The following is a 23,123-nucleotide window of genomic DNA, read 5'->3' as shown; positions in this document are numbered from 1 at the left end:
TTGTAGGTTTGACAAATTTTTCAGTGTGGTCTTTTGGGCTTTAGCAAGCTTTGAAGTCCAAAAATTGGTCCTTTTGTTTGATAATTGAAAGTCGGGAAGATCGTTTTTGGCACCAAAAATACCCGAAATGACCCAAATTGATGAATTTCAAGAAACTCCAAACGAAGTTTTTGAATTTTTCTATATATTAAATAACTTTTAAATGTACTTTTAAAAGCCTAATAGATCGAACTATTTATTAAATGATCTTTTTTTCTTTAAAAGACAAAAACAAGAACCAAAAGGTCAACATATCTTTTAATGATCCAAGCTATTGAAAGATCTTTCTAAAACTTTTCAAAGGTCACCATCTATATCAATTTTAAGGACACGTGGCAAAATCCAACAACTGGGATCGCCAATCAACAAAGCCCACTTGTGGCCATGATCATTTGTACACATACGGTTTATTCTCCTATTTTATAACTCTTTTGTAGTCTGTATTCATATTTAATGCAGATAAAACGGAGTTTCATTTTCAATGATTTCCTTCATTATATTAAAACCTCCAACTAAATTCATTATATCTAACGGGAAATAATGAACCCTCCGGTGCCCACCCCCACCACTCCTTTTCAGTTTTCTTCTTTCTCTTTTCCAGTTCTCCTCAACCCAACAGCACAGCTCCCTCTCTTTACTTGGGTTGCGTGCGCCCGTTCGGCGTAGAAAAGAAACCATAATCATCCCTTTCGCTCTTCTCTATTCGCGCTTCTTCACAAGCTAAGCGGAGATGTCCCCAAACCCTCTCCACCGCGGCGTCTTCCTCGCCTTCTTCTTCATTCTCCTTCTCCCCACTCTGCTCGCGCTGCCCCAGCTAGACCCATCTCCGATCCAACCGTTCCTCCCCATCCAGGCTCCTCCATCCACGATCCCAGCCTTCCCCGAGCAATCCGACCTCGCCGGCTGCCCACTGGACCTCCCCGACGAGCTTTTCCACGGCGTGCGTACCGCCTGTGGCGGGAATGCCAACAACGGGCATCCTTCGGGGCTGAAACGAAGCCGGTGCTGCCCGGTTCTAGCTGCCTGGCTCTACTTTGGCTATTCTGCCACGGCGCTGGGCCGGGCTGCCAGAATGCCCGCCGAGCGGTACGACCTGCCCCTTCTGCCCGATGACTCGGAGACCTGCGTGGGCAACCTGGAAAATGCGTTTAAGGGCAAGGGCATTGAGCTGTTCCGGCCAAACGAGACTTGTGATTTGGTGTATTGCTACTGTGGTATAAGGCTCCGGCCATGGAGCTGCCCTGAGGCGTTTTCAGTGTCCAAGGAAGGCAAGCTGGTTGCAGGCAACACTGTAAAGAAGCTTGAAAAGGATTGCTTCAACGTCAATGGCTACACTAGTCTTTCTGGGTGCTCCAAGTGCTTGAATAGACTCTACCAGGTAAGCTCAAATTTCCTTCTTTTACACTTTCTCATTGTTCGTTTGCTACTCTGTTGGTGAACAGAGAAGAACAAGAAGATTACGCCATTTCAGCTTCTTGACTCCTCCTCTCAGTTCTCTTCCATTTCCATCCCTTGGCTGATAATTGGGAAAGTTTTTTTGACCTTTTTTTTTCTACGGTATGACTGCACGTTAGTTTTCATTGTTCACTTCCCCTTTAAAACTGTAACTCTGCGTGTAGGACCCCGAGTACGGAGCATCAGCCAATATAGCTTGTTAGTGGACCCATCTTTTCCGTGATGGGCTCTAAAGCCTCTAGCCCAAATTCCATGTCTGTCCAAACGGGGTCCTGTATTTGTTGTTTGGAGTTGGAGCTAGCAGAGATTGCCTGAACGGTTGGGTCCTGGGGCTTTCAAGTAGGACCCACCAAAGACTGGACCCTTTGTGGGCCATCCAAATGTCATCTGCTTCACATGCTGGACGATCCTAGCCATACGTTGTCACCTGCTAACGTTCTGTTTTTTCTACCCGACTGCAGCTTAACGAGGAGAAGGCCGGGAATTCCAGTAAGCCAGTGATAGACAGAAAGAGCAAAATGCACAACAGAGACTGCGAGCTCATGGGTCTGACGTGGCTGCTGTCTAAGAATCGGACAGCCTACATTTCTACGGTATCCGCGGTACTGCGAGTTCTGATGATGAATACAGAGGGGTCTGATCCCCGGTCGTGTACTCTGAACAGTGATGGGATGCCCTTGGCCGTCGATTCATCTGAACTGGACGATCCGTCTTCAGCCAACATCCTTCCGTATCCCCTCGGGCTCACCATCTTGTCGCTTTCCTTGGCTTATTATGTTTGTATCTTCTTAACCTCTCGGTTTTAGTTTTTTTTTTTTTCATTTTAATAGTTTAGGGTGGAGACTCATTCACTTGATCTGTAATTTTGTCGCTTTCCTCTTCTCTGTACCAATCATCTGGACACAATTGTAATTTGAAATTTTCTCCTTCTTTGTCGTTTGTTGAGAGTAGAAACGTGATTATGAATGAAACAACCCGTTAGTCTTTGGGTTTTATTTGACTAGAAAAAATCAAGATTACAATAAAATAACTTTTAAATATTTTTATTTGTAAATATAAATAAATAAATTTATAATTGAGTTTCATAATATAATTTATTTATAATATTTTTCAATATTAATTTATTTATCACAAGTATCGATTTGAGTCAAATGCAAGTAAGAGACTTTGAGTTCAGATTGGCGCTTCACAAAATCCAGTGAGGTTGCGCGTTCTGTGGGTCACCGATGCAAATTCTTTTTTTTTTTTTTCTTCTTTTGATAATGTTTGGAGTTCTGAATTTTCGAGTGGAACTGGATTGGGCTCAAGCAGCCCAATACTGAACTTGATTACACCCCTAATATGGGGTGGGGAATTTTGGTTGTCTATGGTTGACGGCCTTACTTGGGCTGTCGAGAGGGTTCTCCCTCCATGACATGACACGTTAGTTTAGACTTCAAACAAACTCCTTATGATAGACATATCGCTGATGGTTAAAAGTGTCATGCAGAGAGAGCGCCCTATTGAGTATTAACAGCCCAGGCTGTGTATTGTGGACAGTTTTTTTTCCTGTTTTTGTAGTATTGTTGGTGGTCTTCATGGCTCATCCGAACAGTGCCTAAGCTTTACGGGGGATTATGGAATGCCAAACGACGCAAACCTCATGAGTCCATGAGACTTCCTCAAGTATTATTGTGGTTGAATGGAATTAAGGGAAAGATGACTTGGATCACATACTATTTATGATGGGTATGGTCCATGACAATACCTGCCAACCCCCAACTAGCCGATCCATGAGATGTTCTTGATCTAGGAGACGGAACTGTGACACGTGGCAATAATATTTGATCTGACGGATGCCGGGATGAGAATGCTTAGTCAAAAAAAAATAATGGATCAACATGTGGTGATGTGGGGATATTCAGTTTGTGAATTGAAGGAGATGAAGGGCCAGAAGCCAGCTGTGAGGTAACCAAGTTGGGCTGGACCGTGTTGTTTTTGTCGTGCCTGGCTGAGGGGGAGGCACACACATGGTAAACAGTGACCACAAACACGATCTTTTACCCAACTGCCAAGATAGATGAGACCGTGGGGCCTTCTTTGTCTCTCTTGTGTTAACTGCAATTGCACTCCTATGAGGAAGGTTCCTTAAATGGGTCCCCTACTCCCCTACAGGGTTGTCAATCAGTCGGGTTCAGAACCCGGAATCAATCCAATTTACTCGAACACGAACCCGATTAAATGGAAGAGGATTATCAAATCCAACCCTGCCCCGTTTCTTAGTTGAGGCTATTTTAGCAAGGTACCAACCATGAACCAGCTGGTTTGTAAGATTTTCTTTTGGTCTTTGGAATTGAATCTTGGGAGTTGCGGATTTTTTCAATGTGTTATATCAATGGGTAAGGTGGCGTCAATTAGGCCTCTCAATGATACGTGAAAATTTGAGGCCCAATCCAACATCTGATCCAATTATATTATAATATTTATTGATTTTAATATATATAGTTTATATATTTAGATTTAAAATTATAAAAAATATATATATTTTTTATATATTATATTATATATGAATTTATATATATAATAAATTCAGTATGTATATTTACATTAATTAATTTATTATATATATAGGTTGAAAAATAATTATTTTTTATTTTTTATTTTAAAAAATTAAGGAGAAATCAGATTAAATCCAAATCCGATCTGAGCCTGTTAGTATTCAAATTCGAATTCGAGGTCTTTAAATCCAACCGGATCTGGATAAAAGCTTTCCATAATCAGATTGGAATCCGATTTTGCTGAATCTAATATGAATCCGATCCGATTACAGCCCTAGTGTCAACCGGTCTCAACCCGAAAATCAACCTAAAACATCCAATCTAACACCACTTAACCTGACTCACTGACAATCTGACATCTCGATTCATCGACATGTTGCAAGCCATGGATCAGTAATCATGTGGAGGGATGATTTGCCTAGATCTGTGAAGGGCCCATTTGATTCGTGGGGAATAGGGGTTTAGAATTGGAATCTAAATAAGTCATTATAATTTCAATTTTCTGATTCCAACTGTTTAGTTGTGCATAATCGAAATTCCATTCCCGTTCCTGATAGAATTCTCCCATTTAAGGGAATGGCCCATCCATTCCAAACTTTTTTCAACTGCAAATCATACGGGCCTGAAAACAGTATCAGATCAGTAACGCTTTGAAGGATGTTTTACATAGACTAAATTTTATTGAATTCCAAGCTAATGCTTTTTTTTATGGAAAAGTACGGACAAGCCTAATGCAAATTTCTGAGTTCCCCTGCAAATTTATAAACATTCAAAAGGTCAAAAACCCACACTCTATACACCTATACCTGCCCGTGGCATCAATTCCAAGCTGGCACCTACCCCAACTATACTTTGGGCCTATAAATTCTGACCCTGGGCTGAAGGGTCATTCTCCCATTTTTTATATAAATAGCTTACCATGCTGAGTTGGTGGCTATGTGGCACCATTTTTCTGGAAAACAATAATGATACCAAACATCACCGAGATGATTAACCTAACTAATACAAGTTCAACTTTGTGAAAGGGTCTCTAGGTAGGCAAACCATGGTTTCTCATTCTTATTCTTAGTACCTCTATGTTTAATCACAAAATCAATTTTGTATTTACTGAGAATCACTTATGAATTAGATTAAAGAGAATTTGGTATTACATTTAACCATTCCTAGGGATAGAACAACTTGATATGAAGATAAGCAAAATTGATAATTAAATATCATTGCCAGCCAAATTAAGGACCTGATAATCTAGACTGACCTTAACAAGTGTGCAATAGGGAATTATGGATAAACCAAGAAAAACAATGGCTAATGTAGTCTAATAACTAAACAGGAATTAGCATAATCTCCTGTTATAAACCCCAAACAGAAAACGATCTGGCATTTTGTAAAAATAAAAAATTAAAAAAAAATTATAGGGTAGTGTTTGTTAAGTGCTGAAATAGGCATTCGAAGTAGAATGTGGGAAAGATTCCAAATTAAAAACACCCCTTTTCAACATTCAATGATTCACCACTAGCGGAATGATGAAGCATGGACATTGGGGGTGATTTCTTTATTAGCCCATTTAGGAATAATTTGGATTATCTGAATGCTTTAGTTGTATTGTTGACCAAACTATGGGATCAATATTCAATGATAACGTTTTAAGTAGGGGTGGCTACAAGCAGAGCTTTTCACGAGTTATTCGAGTTGGGCTCATTAAAAGCTCAATTCGATTCGGTCTAAACCAAGCTCAAGTCCAATAAAACTCTGCTCATGAGGCTTGTGAGCCTAATCGAGCTTTTACATACATGCATACATACATACATACAGATTATACATATAAAAAAATAATACATATATAATATTTTTATTATATATATATAACAATAATAAATATTTTTATAATTTTTTATATTTTCAGACAAATAAAAAATAATTATATATACAATTTTTATTTTTATAAAATGTTTGACTCATAGTCAAGCTCGAACTTAAAAGCTTTTACTCGAGCCAAATTCAAGCTCAAATCTTTAGCTTGAGCCTCATAGTTTATTGGCAAGCCAAGCTCAAATAGCTAGATATTCAACTCAGCTATGCTTGAATCCACCTCTAGTTCCAAGCCAGTGATAACATACATGGGACCCCACACTAAGAGGTTGAGTGGTTGTAGAACCTATGTATTTTATAACTGACGTGGAGTGTTATTATTGGTTCCACAACCTGCTCAACAGCTAAAGCATTCAACTAATCCTATCTCGTTTAGGAGGGGCTTCTGTGTTGACTGAGTGTGGCTTTGGAGAAGCTATCCAAAGTAACTTCATTGAAAGGTTGATTTTTCAACTCATGGTAGTGTTTTTTGGCTTTCTGGAGTTTCATGAAACATAGTTTCCTAGCTTTCCATGTAGGGTTTACCTTGTGAATTACAATGCTAGAAGCCAATGCAGGAAAGCCCTCCCAAACAAGCACTAAAGTTTTATCATATACCAATAGTAATACTAGATTTGAACTGATTTTATAATTGGAATCTTTTCCACATTCCATGTTCAATGCCTATTTCAAGAGTTCTCGTACACCACCTCATGTGCTGGACCAAACTAAATCAATGTTAGACACCTTGATTTATGCATTTAACTTACTTATTACCCCATAGCTACCGCATTGGATCATTTTCTTCAAATATAAAAAGATTTTTAGTTAAATTCGCAAACACTCCATCATGTTGCAAAACAATTGAAAGGAATTGAGTACAGCTCCTAAGAACAATTGCATTGAATTGTGCTTGTTACCATGAGGAAGTAGATTGAACCAGCCATTTTCTTAATATTCCAAGTCCTCACCTAAGTATAATTCTCGACTAGATTAGGTTGAATTTGGGGTCGATTCAATCCGAGTTGAGCTGAATGCTTGGCTATTCAAACTCAGATCATAGAAATAGTGTTAGGCTCGAGTTCGATTCAAGCTAGAGATTTGAGCTCGAGCTCAACTCAATTCAAAAGCTCGCAAGTTCAAGCTCATCTTAGCTCATGCTCAACTACAAGCCAAGCTTTTTCTAAAAAAAATAAAAATTATACATATAAAAATATTTTTTATTCTATATACAAAAAATTATTTATTGTTATACATAAAAAATAAAAATATTATTTTATATATATATATATATATAATAAAAATTAGTTTATATATATTTATATGCATGTATGTATTATTATTATTATTATAATAAAAATTATTTATTTATTATACTGGGCTCGATTAGGCTAACAAGCCTCATGAGTCGAGCTTCACTGGCTCGAGCTTGGCTCGATTAGCAAACGAGCCTATATATCAAGCTCGAAGCTTAGTTTAAATCGAGGCAAGCCGAGCTTGAATAGCTTGTGAGAAACCGAGCTCGTGGCCACCCCTAGTTGAATTTCCAACCCAATCACAACCCTAACCAAAAAGCTAGCATATATTACACCTTAGATCATATTGGGATTGGGTTGGAAGACAAACCACTTTTCCATCATGATATTGTAAAAATGTGTTAAAAATTAAAATACTGCAAACATATACATATATATATATATAATTTTTTATTTTTATATATAATAATAATAAATAATTATGATAACTATTAATTTTTTAAATAACAAATAAAAAATAAAATTATATATAATTTTTTTTACTTTTATAAAGCACTAGTAATTAAGCACATACATTGCATGTAAGAAAATTTTCTTCATATTAATTACTTGAATTTTAGATATATTATAGTTAAGATAGAAATTGGAAATTAACAAAAGTAACAATTTGATTAAAAATAAATTTAAATACTTGCAATAAATGTGCATGCACATTGCACATGGAAATTTTAAATTACACTAACAATTATTATTATTATTATTATTATTGTTGTTGTTGTTGTTGTTGTTGTTGTTAAATTTTGTATTCAATTTTTGTCATAAATAAAAATAATTTTACTTTAAAAGTTATTTTTATTTAATATGATGAATATAAAATGTAGTTCGGCAGATCTAGAAGAGTGAAAAAAGAGATATATTCCAAGTAGTGTAGTTGGCAGCGCCTAAGTTAATATTTATACTTAAGACGATAGCTCATAACTAATACACTGAGGAAAAGACAAAAAAGGCCCTTTAGTAGGCCGCAAGCCTCTACATACACATTACAACACTCCTCCTTAAGTTGGAGCATATATGTCAATCATGCCCAACTTGTCACACAGTTCATTATGTCGCAAATAGTAAAGACCCTTTGTAAGGGCATCAACTAATTGTTCCTTGGAACTGATGTAAGAAGTACAAACTTCCCCCTTTTCAAGTTTCTCCCTTATGAAATGCTTGTCGACTTCAATGTGCTTAGTCCTATCATAAAGAACTGGATTGACTGCAATATTAATGGCTGCCTTGTTGTCACAATAGAGAGACATCAGGACATCAACCGAGAGGCCTAACTCTCCAATCAAATTCTTCACCCATAGTACTTCAGCAACTCCATGTGCCATGGCCCTATACTCGGCCTCAACACTAGATTTGGCCACTACACTTTGCTTTTTGCTTCTCCAAGTGACCAAGTTCCCACCAACAAAGGTACAATATCCACTAGTTGATTTCCTATCATCATCTGCTCCAGCCTAATCTGCATTTGTGTAGACTTCCACTTTCATATGATCATGTTTCTTGAAAATTAACCCAATTATTGGATACTTCTTTAGATATTTGAGTACCCTCTCAGCTGCCTCTAGATGGGAGGATGTTGGTGCATGCATAAACTGACTGAGGACACCAACAACATAAGCTATATCCAGTCAAGTCATTGATAGGTAGAGGAATCTTCCTACCAACCTTTAAAATTTCCTGATATCTATCACTGGTTCTCCGGTACAATCACCAAGCTTATGGTTTTCTTCAATAGGAGAGTCTACAAGTTTTGCTCCTAACTTTCCTGTGTCTTGCAAAAGATCTAGGACATACTTTATTTGGGAAATGAAGATGCCCCTTTTTGAGTGGGCAACCTCAATACCAAGGAAATAACGTAGCTGTCTCAAATATTTCACCTCAAACTGCATAGCAAGGGATTCTTTGACCTTTTTAATCTCGGAGCCCCAATTCCTCGTAAACACAATGTCATCAACATAGACAATTAATACCACAACATTCTTCTGGTTTCTCTTGACAAATAGAGCATGGTCAGATTGGCACTGCTTGAACCCAATTTGTTGTAAAGCCAAGTGAAATCTGCTAAACCAGGCCCTCGAGGATTGTTTCAAACCATATAAAGATTTTTTTAGTTTGCAAACTTTCCCTTCACACCCTTGTTCTACAAACCTAGGAGGCTGAATCATGTAAACTTCTTTTGCCAGATCACCATTTAAGAAAGCATTTTTTATCTCTAGTTGGTAGATCTCCCAATCAAAGTTAACAGCCAAGGATAGTGTTCATTTTAGCAACTAGGGCAAAAGTCTCTACATAGTCAACCCCATACACCTGAGTATACCCTTTTGCAATTAGCCTGGCTTTATACCTTTCAATCGACCCATCTATGCTTTACTGTGAATACCCACTTGCATCCCACTAGCTCCTTGCCTTAGGGATGATTCACCAACTCCCAGGTATTGTTTTTGTGAAGAGCACTAATTTCTTCCTTCATTGCCTCTGTCTATTCAAGTATAGATAAGATTTCTGCAATGCTTTTAGGAACAGAGACGGAATCAATGGTACTCAAAAAGGCACGTAATGCGGGAACAATAGGATGCTTAGTAGTACATGATCAAACCCCTTTTCTATGAGCAATTGGGACATCAAGGTCATTAGTAGGATCATCAATAGCAATAGGTTCAGTCATATCAAAGGGAACAAATGTACCTAGCTTTTCCTTCAAGGAGTCAGAAGGTGTTGGATGTATAGTCTTAAGTTTCTCCACAACCTTCGAATTCAGCAGTCCCTTATGGCGTCTCAAGAAGACATGGAATGGAGAGGAGTCAGGAATAGGGGGAAGAGGGATTTGAGGAGATGAAGCTTGCCTCTCCTCCTTCACACTATTCTCCCTCTGAGGAGAGGCTTGAAAAAAGGGTTCTTACTCAAAAAATGACACATTCATAGATATAAAGTACTTAAATGTGACTAGATTGAAGCATTTGTAGCCCTTCTAGGAAGAAAGATAACCTAATAAAACACATGGAACAAATTTGGGGTCCAATTTACCCCGATTAGGAGATAGATAATGAATAAAACATTTACACCCAAACACACGTAGAGGAATGGAAAATAAAGGGGATTGAGGGAAGAGAAGTTGATGTGTGGCCCTTGTATTGTAAAAGGCGTAATGATATACAATTAATAACATAAGTTGCAACCATTACAGCCTCAACCCAAAACCATTTTGGAACATGCATGTAAAGCATCACACTACAAGCAACTTTGAGGAGATGGCGGTTCTTCCTTTCAACAACTCTATTATGTTGTGGTGTTCTAGCACATGAGTTTCTGTGAAGAGATCCATGTGAAGAGAAAAACTCAGCTAAGTAATGATGAAAATACTCCTTTGCATTATCCGATCGGAAAATTTGGACTTCAACATAAAATTCAGTGAAAACCATGCGATTGCATAGGATACCTCTTCTCTCGAGTGCATAGGATATAGCCACGTGTATCTTGAATAGTCATCAATAAAATTGATGAAGTACTTGTACCCACCCTCAATAAGTATGTTAACAGGGCCCCAAACATTAGAAAAGACAATATAAAAAGACAAAGTAGATATTTTATTATTTGATGGAAAAGTTGTTCTACAATGCTTACTCAACTAACACGTTTCACAATGCAAACTATTAAGAAACACTAACTTGAACAATTCAGGAAACGTAACTTTCAAAGACTCAAAGAACAAATGACCAAGGCAATTATGCCATAACCACAGTTGACTGTTTGTAGACTAACTCACAGACTGACTCATAATACTCACATAAACTGATGCCGTAAGGCCAACTTTATTCTCTAGGATGTAGAGACCATCAACCATATGTTCTTTACCAATCGTCCTCCCCGGGGTTAAATCCTAGAAAACACAAGAATGAGGAAAAAATGTTATACAACAATTTAAAGACTAAGTAATACTACTTATAGATAACAAATTGATAGGAAGTTTGGGAACATGAAGGGTATGGGATAAGACAAGGCCATCAGGAAGAGATATATAGATCCTTAACCAGCAATGGTGGATAGAGACCCATCAACAAGTCTCACTTTATCCCTTCCAGAAAGAAGAGTGTAGGTCTGAAAGAAATTTGACTTACCGGCCATATGGTTTGATGCCCCTGAGTCAATGACCCAAGGTGACCCGGGAGCAGAGGTACACACATGAAATGCAGAAGCACCTTTACTTGATGTAGAAGCAGTAGGAACTGACTTGTCGAACTACCCGAGTGTTCTACCATACAATTCCAAATGATCTCTGAAAGAGTTGATGATGTCTTCCTTGGTATCAAAACCACTTGGATGCTCTTGAGAAAACACATCAGTTTGATTACTTTGCTGATAGTCTTGAGTGGCCAGATTTGCAGAACTAAATTTTTTCAGAGGAGGCTTCTTTGAAGTGTATTGATTTTTGGTTGCCCACTTGGGCTTACCCACTAATTCCCAACATGTTTCTCGAGTGTGTCTAGGCTTTTGGCAGTGAGTACACCATAGTTTGTCCTTATCTTCACCTTTCCTTGGTTCCCCCTTTTTCATTCCTGTGTTACCCCCTCTTGCAGCTAGGGCAACTGGTTGCTCCCCCCAGAAACATTCATGAGATTTTTCCTGCTCTCTTCAGATTGGACTAGAGCATATACTTCCTGAACTGAAGGAAGTTCCCTAGTTCCCAAAATCTGCACCCAAAGAGGCCCATAAGCCAGGTTCAGCCCATGTAAGAAAGCAAAAGCCCACTGTTGGGAGACAAGTTTTTTATAGTCCTGTACACCTTCATCATTCCTCTAGTCAATGGTCTAATAATAGTTTAGTTCCTTCCAGACAGATGTAAGGGTTGAGTAGTATGTAGATAGGCTACGGTCACCTTGTCTACACGTAGATGATTCTGCTTAAAGATGATAAATCTTGGCAAAATGCCTCTATTCAGAATAGGTTGCCTTGGCTTGTTCCCATATTTCACAGGCAGTGTCAGCCCATATGAAATTTTTCCATACATGAAGTAACATGGAGCCTAACAGCCATGACATAACCATGTTGTTCTCTTGATCCCATCGATCATGTTCAGTAGTACCAGATTTTGGTTCCTTTATTTTTCCACTTATATAACGGCCTTCCCCCTATCTGTAACATAAAATTTGATGCCTTTGGACTATTCTAGATAGTTCATGCCATCAAAGGGGGTAATAGACATAGAAAAATTCATGCCATCCATTCCACCATTTAGGTTTCTTTGTTGTGAAGTAATGCTAGAGGTTGTTGAATCCTCAGTAGTCATTTCCACAAAAAATATTATTGCTATTTTTTTAAAAACCAATTTGATATAGAAGGTTTTTTTTTTCTCTGAGCAATAAGTAGGCTCCAATAACATAGGTTTGACAATACTATAGGTTAAAATTTTTAGTTGAAACACTTCAGTTTGCACAAAATGGATACAGTCAGTCTCTACGACTTCAGAACTGTGACATTCACAGTGGTTAAAGTTTACTTATGAATGTAACAGTATGTACCTGGCTTCCACGACCCATAGCACATAGAAAAAAAAAACCTCAGAAAAGCATTATAGGCATTCTCGAGAAAATGCAACTGTCACAACAGCTACGTTTTGTTTAAGGCATTCTTGAGAAAATGCCGGGATTTTAATTGGACTATAAAGCATTATAGACATTACAGGAGAATCATTATCCCCGAGAAGCTCAAATCCCATTTTCTGAAGTTATGACCTGAAAAAGTTGTTGTCCTCACATATTCATGCTAATTTCTGAGCCCCTCTACTAGAACCATCCCCTCCAAGAATAACTTCTATGGCAGATATAATCTGTTGAGCAACTGGTGGAGAGATTGATGTTGCATACAGATGAGCAGGGCATGTGTACTTAAGGTATTGAATAAGCTCCTTAGATCCCGCAATATAGCCACCACATGATCCAAACGACTTTGTAAAAGTTCCCATCATGACATCCACATCAGCAGGATCAACTCCTAAGAGCTCACAAACACCTCTTCCTATCTTCCCAACTGCTCCAATGCTATGGGCTTCATCCAAATATGTGTATACCTTGTATTTCTTGCAGATTGCTATAATCTCAGGAAGTTTGCAAAGTTCCCCTTCCATGCTGTATATTCCCTCTACAACAACAATTATCTTTTTTCAAGGCCTATGTGTCCGGGGTTGTCCCTTGCAATTTGCTCCCTCAAGACTTCCTCTAGGTGAGGTGGTGTATTATGTAAGAAAACCCGAATGGTAGCTCCTAATCCTTGAGCATTGTAGTTTGGTTGCCACCACAGATCCAGATATCATTTTTTAATGCATTCGGCTACCACCACACCCTTCTTCTTGGTACAATGACCAAGAGAGAAGAAGAAAGAAAAAGAATGTCTGAAACTTGCGCCCAGAAGAAGTACATGGTGGAGTCTTCAATAAGAATAGTTTTTCCAAAAAAGGAAAGAGAACCAAATCTCAGATCTAGAAAAGTTGCACCCTGATCAATGTTTTGATACCATGTAGTTCGTCAGATCTAGAAGAGAGAAGGGAGAAGAGAGAAAAGAGAGATCTATTCCAAGTAGTGTAGTTGGTGGTGCCTAAGTTAATATTTATACTTAGGGTGACAACTCATAACTAATACACTGAGGAAAATACAAAAAAAATACCCTTTACTAGGCCGTGGGCCTCTACATACACATTATAACATATAACATTAGAAAAATTCCCAAATGTTTTCGACAAAATTTTATACTTTTTCATTTTTTTATGTTCTATCTTTTTTAAAATATTTATTATTCAATTATGACATCATGAGTTTCTTTGAAAAGTTGGATCATTGACCCACCATCTAGATAAGAAAATAACTTTACTTTTGGATCAGTTTTAAATTATATAGTTCATCTATATTTTATAAATAATTTTTACTTATTACACCTAATTTTTGTTTAACATAATTAATATATATATTTTTAAAATATTCTTTTGGTTACTTATACTTTTTTTTAGATTTATTGTTTAACTATCATATCATCAATTAATCCATTTGACCCAAACCACTAACCCACCACTCAAAAAGGAAAATAGTTTGATATTTATAGGTTGACATTAAATTTCGTATTACATTTCCATCATTGATAAAATTATTTCTTATGTACAAATTCTTTTTCAATATAATGAATTTATAGTATTAGAGATATACCTAATATTTTATTTTTTATAAATATGCAACATTATATATGTACCCAAATTTTCTCTTTTTTTTGTGATTCTTTGTATTTTCTATTTTTTAAAATTTTATTATTTGACTATTGAATCATTTCATTTATAAGTTGATTTTAAATTTGGTATTCGATTTTCATCATTAATAAAACTATTTCTTGTATTTCATATTTATTTATGTCTAGTCTAATGAATATACAATATTAGAGATATGCCGAATTCTTTTTTTATTATATATTTTATTTATTTTAAATTTTTATTATTTAATTATGGTATTATTTATTAACCTATCTGACCATAAATGGTTTAATTGCTTACCCACCACCAAGAGGGAAGAAAATGGTTTTATTTCCAAATTACTTTTTGAAATATTTATTTGTTATACTAGTGAAATTAATGTTGTAGATTTAATGATGAGAAAAAATATATCTTAAATAGAGGATTTAATGAGATAATATAACTTAGATATGAGATTTAATGAGAGATATGAAAATAGTTTTATTTAAATTTGGTTTTAAATTTTACATTCCATATAATAATTAATAAAAATATTTCATATTTATTATACTTATTATTGTTTAATATGTCAAATATATGATATTTAAAATGTTCCCTTTTAAAATTTATATATATTTTTTCATTTTATCTATGAATTTTATTATTTAATTGTAAAAACATGGATTGGTCCATTTGACCCAAAATGGTTTAATTTCTTACCACGACCTAGATGAAAACACTATTTTTTCAAGTATATTTTAAGAGTATAAGTTTTTATGTTATTGGAATTATTAATTTATTATATAGAGGTTTAACTAATAGAAGTTAATGATAAGAAGAAACAAAAATGCCTTAAATATATGATTCAATGAAAGTTAATACCTTAAATGTTGGATTTAATGAGAGGGAAATGAATGAATTGAATATCTTAAAATTACCTATTTTCAACTCATTTAATATCAATAACCAATTATCCTATTTGCCCTCATTTTTTATCAATAAATTTAAATATAGAGGGCAAATTTTGGCCTTAGAAAATTCCAGAAACATTCTTGAGGCTATTCGTGCTTTTTAAAGTAATATAGATTTGACTCGGTCGAGCTTGAGCTTATGAGCTTTTGACTCGAGCTCAAGTCTCTAGCTCAAACCAAGCTCGAGCCTCATTATATCTTGGCGAGCCAAACTCAAGCTCAAGTCTCAAGCTTGATTTGAGCTCGAGCCTCATACTATCTTCGTGAGCCGAGCTTGAATAGCTAACTATTCTACTCGACTCGGCTCAAATCAACCCCTATTGATGTTATCATTCATGGGAAGATGTTCCCAACGCACAACTACAATGCACTATGAGGTTGGTGTGAGGTGTGCTCTCTAAGGAGCAAATTCAATCTCCACCACAGCATGCATTGGGAACATCTTCCCATGACACCAAGGGATCTAGGGGTGTCAACAGTATTTCAAATTTGAGATTCAACATAATTAAATCGAATTCAGATAATTTGAATACCATAGTCGACTGATTTTGGACATCATATTCATATTGTTTAAGTAATCGGATCGAATTGAGATGTGACTTGATTTGATTTGTTAAATATCCAAATTTGATCGATTATTTAATTCTTATATATAATACATAAAATATCTAAGCATTTTATATAATTTGCATATATATAATATTTAAGTTATATAAATAATCTATATATTTATAACTTTATATAAATACAATATTTATTTTATATATTTATCAATTACATAAAATAATTAACCATTTGATTTTGAATTGAATCAAATACTAAAATATTTAATCGAATTCAAATTCAAACATTGATTTTCAATATCCGTCGGATATCAAATCAAATTTGAATTCTGATATTGCCCCATTCGATTCGAATTCAATAGGTTTACACCCCTAATGTGGGTGCCCACCCGAATAGGGCCATGGCCAGTTTTCTAACAACATGAAATAAATCCGGATTTGCTCCTCAAAGAGCACTCACCTCCCATAAGCCGTGCATTGAGAACATCTTTTGTACTTTATTTATTTATTTATTTTGGTAATAACTAGGAGGAGTTACACAAGGCTAGGGGTAACTCAACCCCAAGTAGACTTTGCAATTGGATTGGGTGGATTGGGCTCGGGTTGGCTCAAGACATTTTAGGTTGATTTTGGGTCGGGTTGGATTTCGGGTATGTCAACAAATTCTAGACCCTAACCCTAAATGTTCAGGTTAGGGTTGACCCATGGGTCAATTCGAGTCATCCCTAAAAATAACTAGAACTTAAAAAATAAGAAAAAACATGAAAAAGTCAAAATTAAAGGAACTAACCTCAGATTTTCAAACATAAAATAAAAAAGAACATTCAACAATTCAAAAAGTAAATGATAAAGAGTAAAGACTAATAAAAACCAAAGAATGAACACTTTTAACAAAACAGAAATAGTCTCAATTAAACCTGACAATTGGGTTAGCATGTTGAACCATGACCTAACCCAACCCAATTAGGTCGAGTCAAGCCATTTTCAAATTCAGGAGACCTAACCCTATTTTTCAGGTTGGGTTGGGTTTGTAGGTCAATTTTTTGTCAGGTATAACCCCAAGAGTCACTCATTAGTGCCAAACTACCAACCTATTTCATATCGAGTTCAGATTAGCTCAACGCCCCACACTGTTGAGCGGGCTGTGGGGCGAATTGCAAAAATCCACGTCAGTTTTACACAACAAAGATCATTCCCATGTACAAATCCATCTAATAAAGAATGACAGAAGTCATAAGGGATTACAAAATTTAATTTGTATTTTATTTTATTTTATTTAGTTTTTTTCTTTTTTGAGCCCTAATAGCGTAATCTTCTTCCTCTCCCTTTTCTCTCCCCCCTCACTTTGTACTCTGTTGTGGGTCATTGTCAATTTCCATCACTGACAGATCTCTCTCCGTGTGCATGTGTGGAAAGTCTTCTATATCCCAGAAATAACACAAATGGTTTGCATCAAAAACACAAATTTTGAGATGGTAACTTGATCATGTTTCTAAAACGAACATTCTAATCCACTACTAGGTTTGCTATACAAACATTCTGATCTCCAAAGAAATGCACTTAGTGACTGACGGTGTAGTTGGTTGGATTTAAAGCGGTAACACGGATATGTCTTCGTGGCAGAAGAAGATGAACAAAACAGGGGCTAGTGTGTGTGTGTGTGAGAGAGAGAGACGGTGGAACCAATCTTACAACTTAGACTTGGGTGAACTGTTACAATTGTCTGGATTTGCAACCATAATATGGAGAGGTGTCCATGGAGAGATCACATCTCCACCCCACAACACATCCCCGCCATGTATTGAGAACATCTCCCGATGATAGTACCAGTTTTGATGATGTCATCATTGAGAGATGTTTCCAATACACAGCGGGGATGTGCTGTGGGGTGGAGATGTGAACTCATCCATCCGTGCGAAAGAGTGATGGGATCTGCTCCTCATAAATGGGCGCCTCACATGCACATCCACCGTGCATTGGAAACATCTCCCGTGAATAATAACAAATAAGTACGGGAGATGTTCCCAATGTATGATAAGATGTGTGTGTGAGGCGCCAGGTGTGAGGAGCAGATCCGGTCTCAGCAAAAGAAGATGGACAAAATAGGGTTTAAAGAAAGAGAGCCACTGGTTGTGGAATTTGATGGTGACCGGCAGGGGTAGAGTGTGAGGTAGGAGAGAAAGAGGAGAGGAAAAGGGTTAGGGCTCGAAGAGAAAAAATGAAAATAAAATAAAGCAAAATGAAAATTTCGAAATCTCTCTATGGGACAGACTTGCACACAAGAATGGTCATTCTCGTGCAAAACCGATGTGGAATTCACCCCACAACCCGCTCAACAGTATGGGGCATTCAGCAAATCCAAACTTTCGTACTTTATTTTGTTATTCATTGGAATATATTTTTCAATGCAGGGCTGCGATGCGAGACCGGATCTGCGATGCACTGACGCGGTCAATTCCCAATTCCTGTGACCATGAGGCATCTAATATATATATATATAAGGTAATTTTTTTAAACTACCCTTATGGTTTAGTTAATTGACTAAGTGTACCTTTACTGTTTGAAAATTGACTAATGCTACCCCTACTATTTCTTATAATTGACTAATATTTCCCTTATTGTTAACGTTCCGCCAATAAGCCATTCAAATGTGTCGTCACATGATTGTTATAATTTTTAAAAATACCGAATTACCCTTTTATGTGCGAAAATGCCCTTTTCATTTGGGAGAGACGATTGTGACTATTGGTATCAACTCGTCATCATCTCCAATAATTGCTTCAACTACTATCAAATTACAACTATCGAGAGTCCAGAAGAAGCATTGGATTCAATGGTTTGGGCTCTATGGAGACAATCCTTTATCTCCTTCACTTGGTACTCCGTCTCTCTCTCTCTCTCTCTCTTTCTCTCTCTCTCTCTCATTCTTTGTTATGCACATTTGACCCAACAACTTTCTGTTTTCTACAAGACACTATGTTAATTCATTTTTTAGTTCAGGTCATCACTAATTGTGGCCTTTTGGGTGGTAGTAGTACTAGATTCAAAAGGACGAACAACACATCGACCTAGGATGGAGACTTGGAAAGAGAACAAATAAATAAAATAAATTATAAGATTATGGGAAAAGAGAGCGCGTGCAAGTGTTAATGATGTCATTCTCACGAGAAAATGCTCAAAACATAGGCTCCTAAAGCTCTCATCTCTCTGTCTCACATTGAGGTGCAAAGAGGAGAAATAGAGAGGAAAAGAGGAAGAAAGAGCTATGAGGCAGAGCAAAGATGAAGACAGAGAAAATAACCTTGACTCCAAATGCCCTTTACACTTTTCTAAAGATGTCAAAGGATTTTTCTTTCTTCAACAAGGTGTGTATGATATTGGACTTGCTTCTTTGTCGTTTATTTGCTCACTTTGTTCTTCTAGAACTTTTGTTTTGGGTAAAAGTTGTGTGGATGATCTTGAAAGTTTCGCTCTCCTTCTTTCCTTTTTTTGCATTATTAATAGATGGGTTTGTGTTTCTGTCAAGGATTTGATAGGAGAAAGTTTTCTTATGTTCTCTCTAATCCTCCTAATCGTCTTGCTACTCGGCCAAATCCGCTTAGAGGAAGGGGAGAACAAAGATGGGGAGGGGTGAAGAAAGAAGATCACCGCCCATGCCGGAAGTTGCAACGACGACGGTGATTTTGATCGATGAAGACTAAATTGGATGTGGGCAACAAAGAATATGTTGAGGAGGAGCTTTCAAGGGTAAAATGGATATTTCAGCCCTTCCGTGAATGGTTTAACGACATTGGTAATTTTCTAAGACAGTAGGAATAGCATTAGACAATATTCAAACAGTAGGGGTATATATATATTAGTTCCCCATTCACACACGTGGCCGTACAATATTGCATGTAGATAGAGATAGTATGTCACATACCTATTTTTCAGCAAACTAAAACCTCTCATTCCACTATGTATGTAGTCGGTTGGAAGGCCATGTACCTAAATTGTAGGAAGATGAGGGGTTAATGGGTTACTAGTCTAGGTTTCAATCCTATCAATTGAACTGCAACTATGCACTTTTGTATTGAGTTCAATTTGCCTAAATTTGCAATTTTAGAGAAAGCAAAACTTCAATCGGGTTCCTCAAGCTGCAATTTCATAGAAGCAGTGATTCAATCCAATTAGACTGCAACTTCAAAGAAGCGGTAGTTCAATCCAGTTAGTATATTTACATGCTTTGTTTTTCAGTTCTTCCGTGTTTCATATTCTGCTCAATACGAAGTTAATTGCTTGCATCAATAAGTTTTAACAATTTTAGCCTTTCAATCTCTGTTCACTTCTTAGTTCATTATTACTCCTTTGTTACTGTTTTAAAATTACTATTATTAGCTTTATACTGTTTAGAAATAATCATCGACCATGCCCGGTCGCAAGTGGCATGAGCTTCATAGGATACACGTTGTTTTCTGAATGCAGTAGGAACCAACGCTTAAGAAGATGATGGATCGACTAAGTCGGAAACAACTATGTATTCAGCCAACGACTGGCAATCATTTATGCCCGACCGCCAGTGGTTGGGAAGTTCATTATAATGGCTTCCATTAAACACCGATGAACTGCATTCACCTAGGGGTGAGCATAACTAGTTCGGTCTAATTGTTTTTTCGACTAGTTTCGGTTTTACTATTCGGTTATTTTGCATTTCGGTTTTCGGTTTTGGTTATTAGTTGATAAATCAATTAACCGAAAAAACCAATTTAATTTTATAACTAATATTTTTAATATTATTTATATTATAATTTACAATTTTATATTAATATTTAATATATTATGCAATATACATCATTACTTCATTTAATGCCAACTTTCCAGAAAAAGTAAAACTCAATAGTGCAAGACAAGTAAAGAAAAGCAAAATTCAAAAGAGTGAAAGATAAGTAAACTATTGGGCATTGGTTGGCACAGGAGTCTAAGCATCCTCCTTCCTCAATCGTCTCTCTCTCTCTCTCTCTCTGACTCAGTCTCTCTGACTCTCTTAGTCTCTCTAGTTTCTCTCTAAACTCTAAAGACTCTAATCTCTCGGTCTCTCTGACTCTCTCAACCTCTCGTTTTCCCTCCCTTAGAACTCCCAATTGATCTGATTCTCTCACTTCTTCATAGTCATCACTGGTGGAGTAGAGAAGTAGCGGTAGCAGCAAACGATCCCCAACATCTCTCTCTCTCTCTCGCTCTCTCGCTCCTCTTTCCCTTTTTTCCCTCATTTTCTTCCCCTTCTTCCACCTTTCCCTTGTTCCTGGTTGATTGAGATCACCGTTGTTGCATCAACTTCCAGCAGTGGTGGTGGATCTCCTATCTCTCTCTCTCTCTCTCCTATTATCTTCTCTTCTCTCTTATTTTTCTTCTTCTTAAAAAAAAAGGTTCAGTTTAATCGGTTTTTACATATTTCGGTTTCAGTTCGGTTTGCCATTTTGTTAAATTGGTTTTTTCAGTTCGGTTTTCAACCGAAACCGAATGATCACCCATGCATTCATCGGCGGTTGTGATCACAACCCAACTACATTTTCTTTTTATGTTTTGATTTTTCCTTTTTCCCTTCTTATTCTCTTATGTTATTTCGAATATTTAACACATATTTTTGTTGAAATGGGCGATAAACCACCCATTTCAAACACGTGGCATCCTAAAATTTAATTAAACATCTCAGAAATAGGCTCATTATCCACTCCTGAAAAACTGCCAAAGTGGTTACCTTTAGTCACAAACAAATTTTAATTTTAATTGAGAGCCCTACGGTTCTAAAACTGATTGTGCATTAAAGTTATGTGAATTACCAAAGTTTAGTGTAATTAGAAAATCTATTATAACAATAATACTTAGTAACTAAATATTGATTATTAATAAGAATATAAGAAAATAATCATCACCATTACTAATTAAAAATAATATTAATATTTAGTTAAATAATTAAGTAAATATTACATTTTGATTAATCTTTAAATTATTACAGTAAAGATTTTAATTATAATAATTATTATGATAATAAAATCACTAATTAAATACTTAATAATTACAACAATAATTATTTAACTAAATATACAATATAAATAATCTTTGAAAAATAGAGAAATAATAACAAAAAATTAGACCTTTTTTACTTAAAAAAAAAAGATTCACTCCTAGGGTGGAGCTAGGATTTCTAGAGGTGTATTCATGGATTGATGCCAAATTTATGTAGGATGCGGTTTATAGGGGGCTACTAGTAGATTAGGAGGGGCTCCAAATCAGATTTCCAAGGGGACGACAGTCAACAAATCCCAAAAATAAATCAAAAACTACTAGCCCCATACTTAGTATGAGGTCATTCTCCGGTGAATCATGAAGTACGGAAAAATAAAAAATAGGATAAATTATAAAGACCCCCTTACTATGGGGTCTGTGACAAAGACCCCCTGTACTTTGTTTTGCAACAAAGACCCCCCTGTACTATAAGCATGAGACAAAGACTGTTAAGCTAGACGACGGAATGCATTAAATTATTAAAATACCCCATTAAACTTTTTTATTTATTTTTATCTTTTTTTCTTAAAACCTATTTAACCTATTATTTTACCATATCACTGAGACACTGTGTTTAGCTAGAGACATCTGCGTTCTCGGTTCCCACAGAACGTAGCCTAGATGGACACCATGTGTTTCAGTGTACTAAAAATCAAAAACTGTGGACATCGATAAACATAAATGCCTAGCAACCCAAGGCCGAAGGTCAGTTTGTTTTGCATGGAATGGAAGCATGTTCGACAGCATAACTTTTGTTGAAAAGGCCATCCACCTCTCACTTGGATTCTACAAGGCCTCGTTTGACAGTAAGTCATCGTACTGTCAAAAACTCCCTGTACAATGCGACGGAACCCACTGCGGGCTGGCAGCGAGAGAGTGAGCGCTCCTCTGAAGACCTAAGGCTTGCTGTAGCCTCTCTTACCTTTCAATTTCAGCAAGAAAATAACACCCAAAAGTATTGCAGCGGCGGCGGATTCGAACCCGTCACCGACACCTCCGCTTCACCGCCGAGAAATGAACAACCCAAGAAGAGAGAAAAAGCATACCTGCTTCCTCTAAAGGCACCGACATTCATGGTTAACTGGTCAATGAGCCCAGCCGATTTGGGCTCCACACTTGACGCCTTGGCGTACTTTACCCCTAGACCC

General features: G+C 36.6%; 1 protein-coding gene and 1 pseudogene across 1 annotated transcript; one reads left to right on the top strand and one right to left on the bottom strand.

Moving 5' to 3' along the window:
- The first annotated feature begins 489 nt into the window (after nucleotides 1–489).
- LOC104609934 (putative GPI-anchored protein At4g28100) lies at nucleotides 490–2,430 on the top strand. Its single transcript, XM_010276370.3, has 2 exons — nucleotides 490–1,417; nucleotides 1,956–2,430. The coding sequence occupies exons 1-2, from the start codon at nucleotides 770–772 to the stop codon at nucleotides 2,298–2,300; spliced, it is 993 nt and encodes a 330-aa protein (XP_010274672.1). The 5' UTR covers nucleotides 490–769; the 3' UTR covers nucleotides 2,301–2,430.
- Nucleotides 2,431–12,755: 10,325 nt separating this feature from the next.
- Nucleotides 12,756–23,046, bottom strand: LOC104610000 (long chain base biosynthesis protein 2d pseudogene; annotated as a pseudogene).
- Between the last annotated feature and the right edge of the window lie 77 nt (nucleotides 23,047–23,123).

The sequence above is a fragment of the Nelumbo nucifera genome, chromosome 4, assembly GCF_055504915.1.
Source record: "Nelumbo nucifera cultivar China Antique chromosome 4, China Antique-T2T, whole genome shotgun sequence".
Taxonomy (NCBI): domain Eukaryota; kingdom Viridiplantae; phylum Streptophyta; class Magnoliopsida; order Proteales; family Nelumbonaceae; genus Nelumbo; species Nelumbo nucifera.
This window is presented reverse-complemented; position numbering and strand designations above follow the sequence as displayed.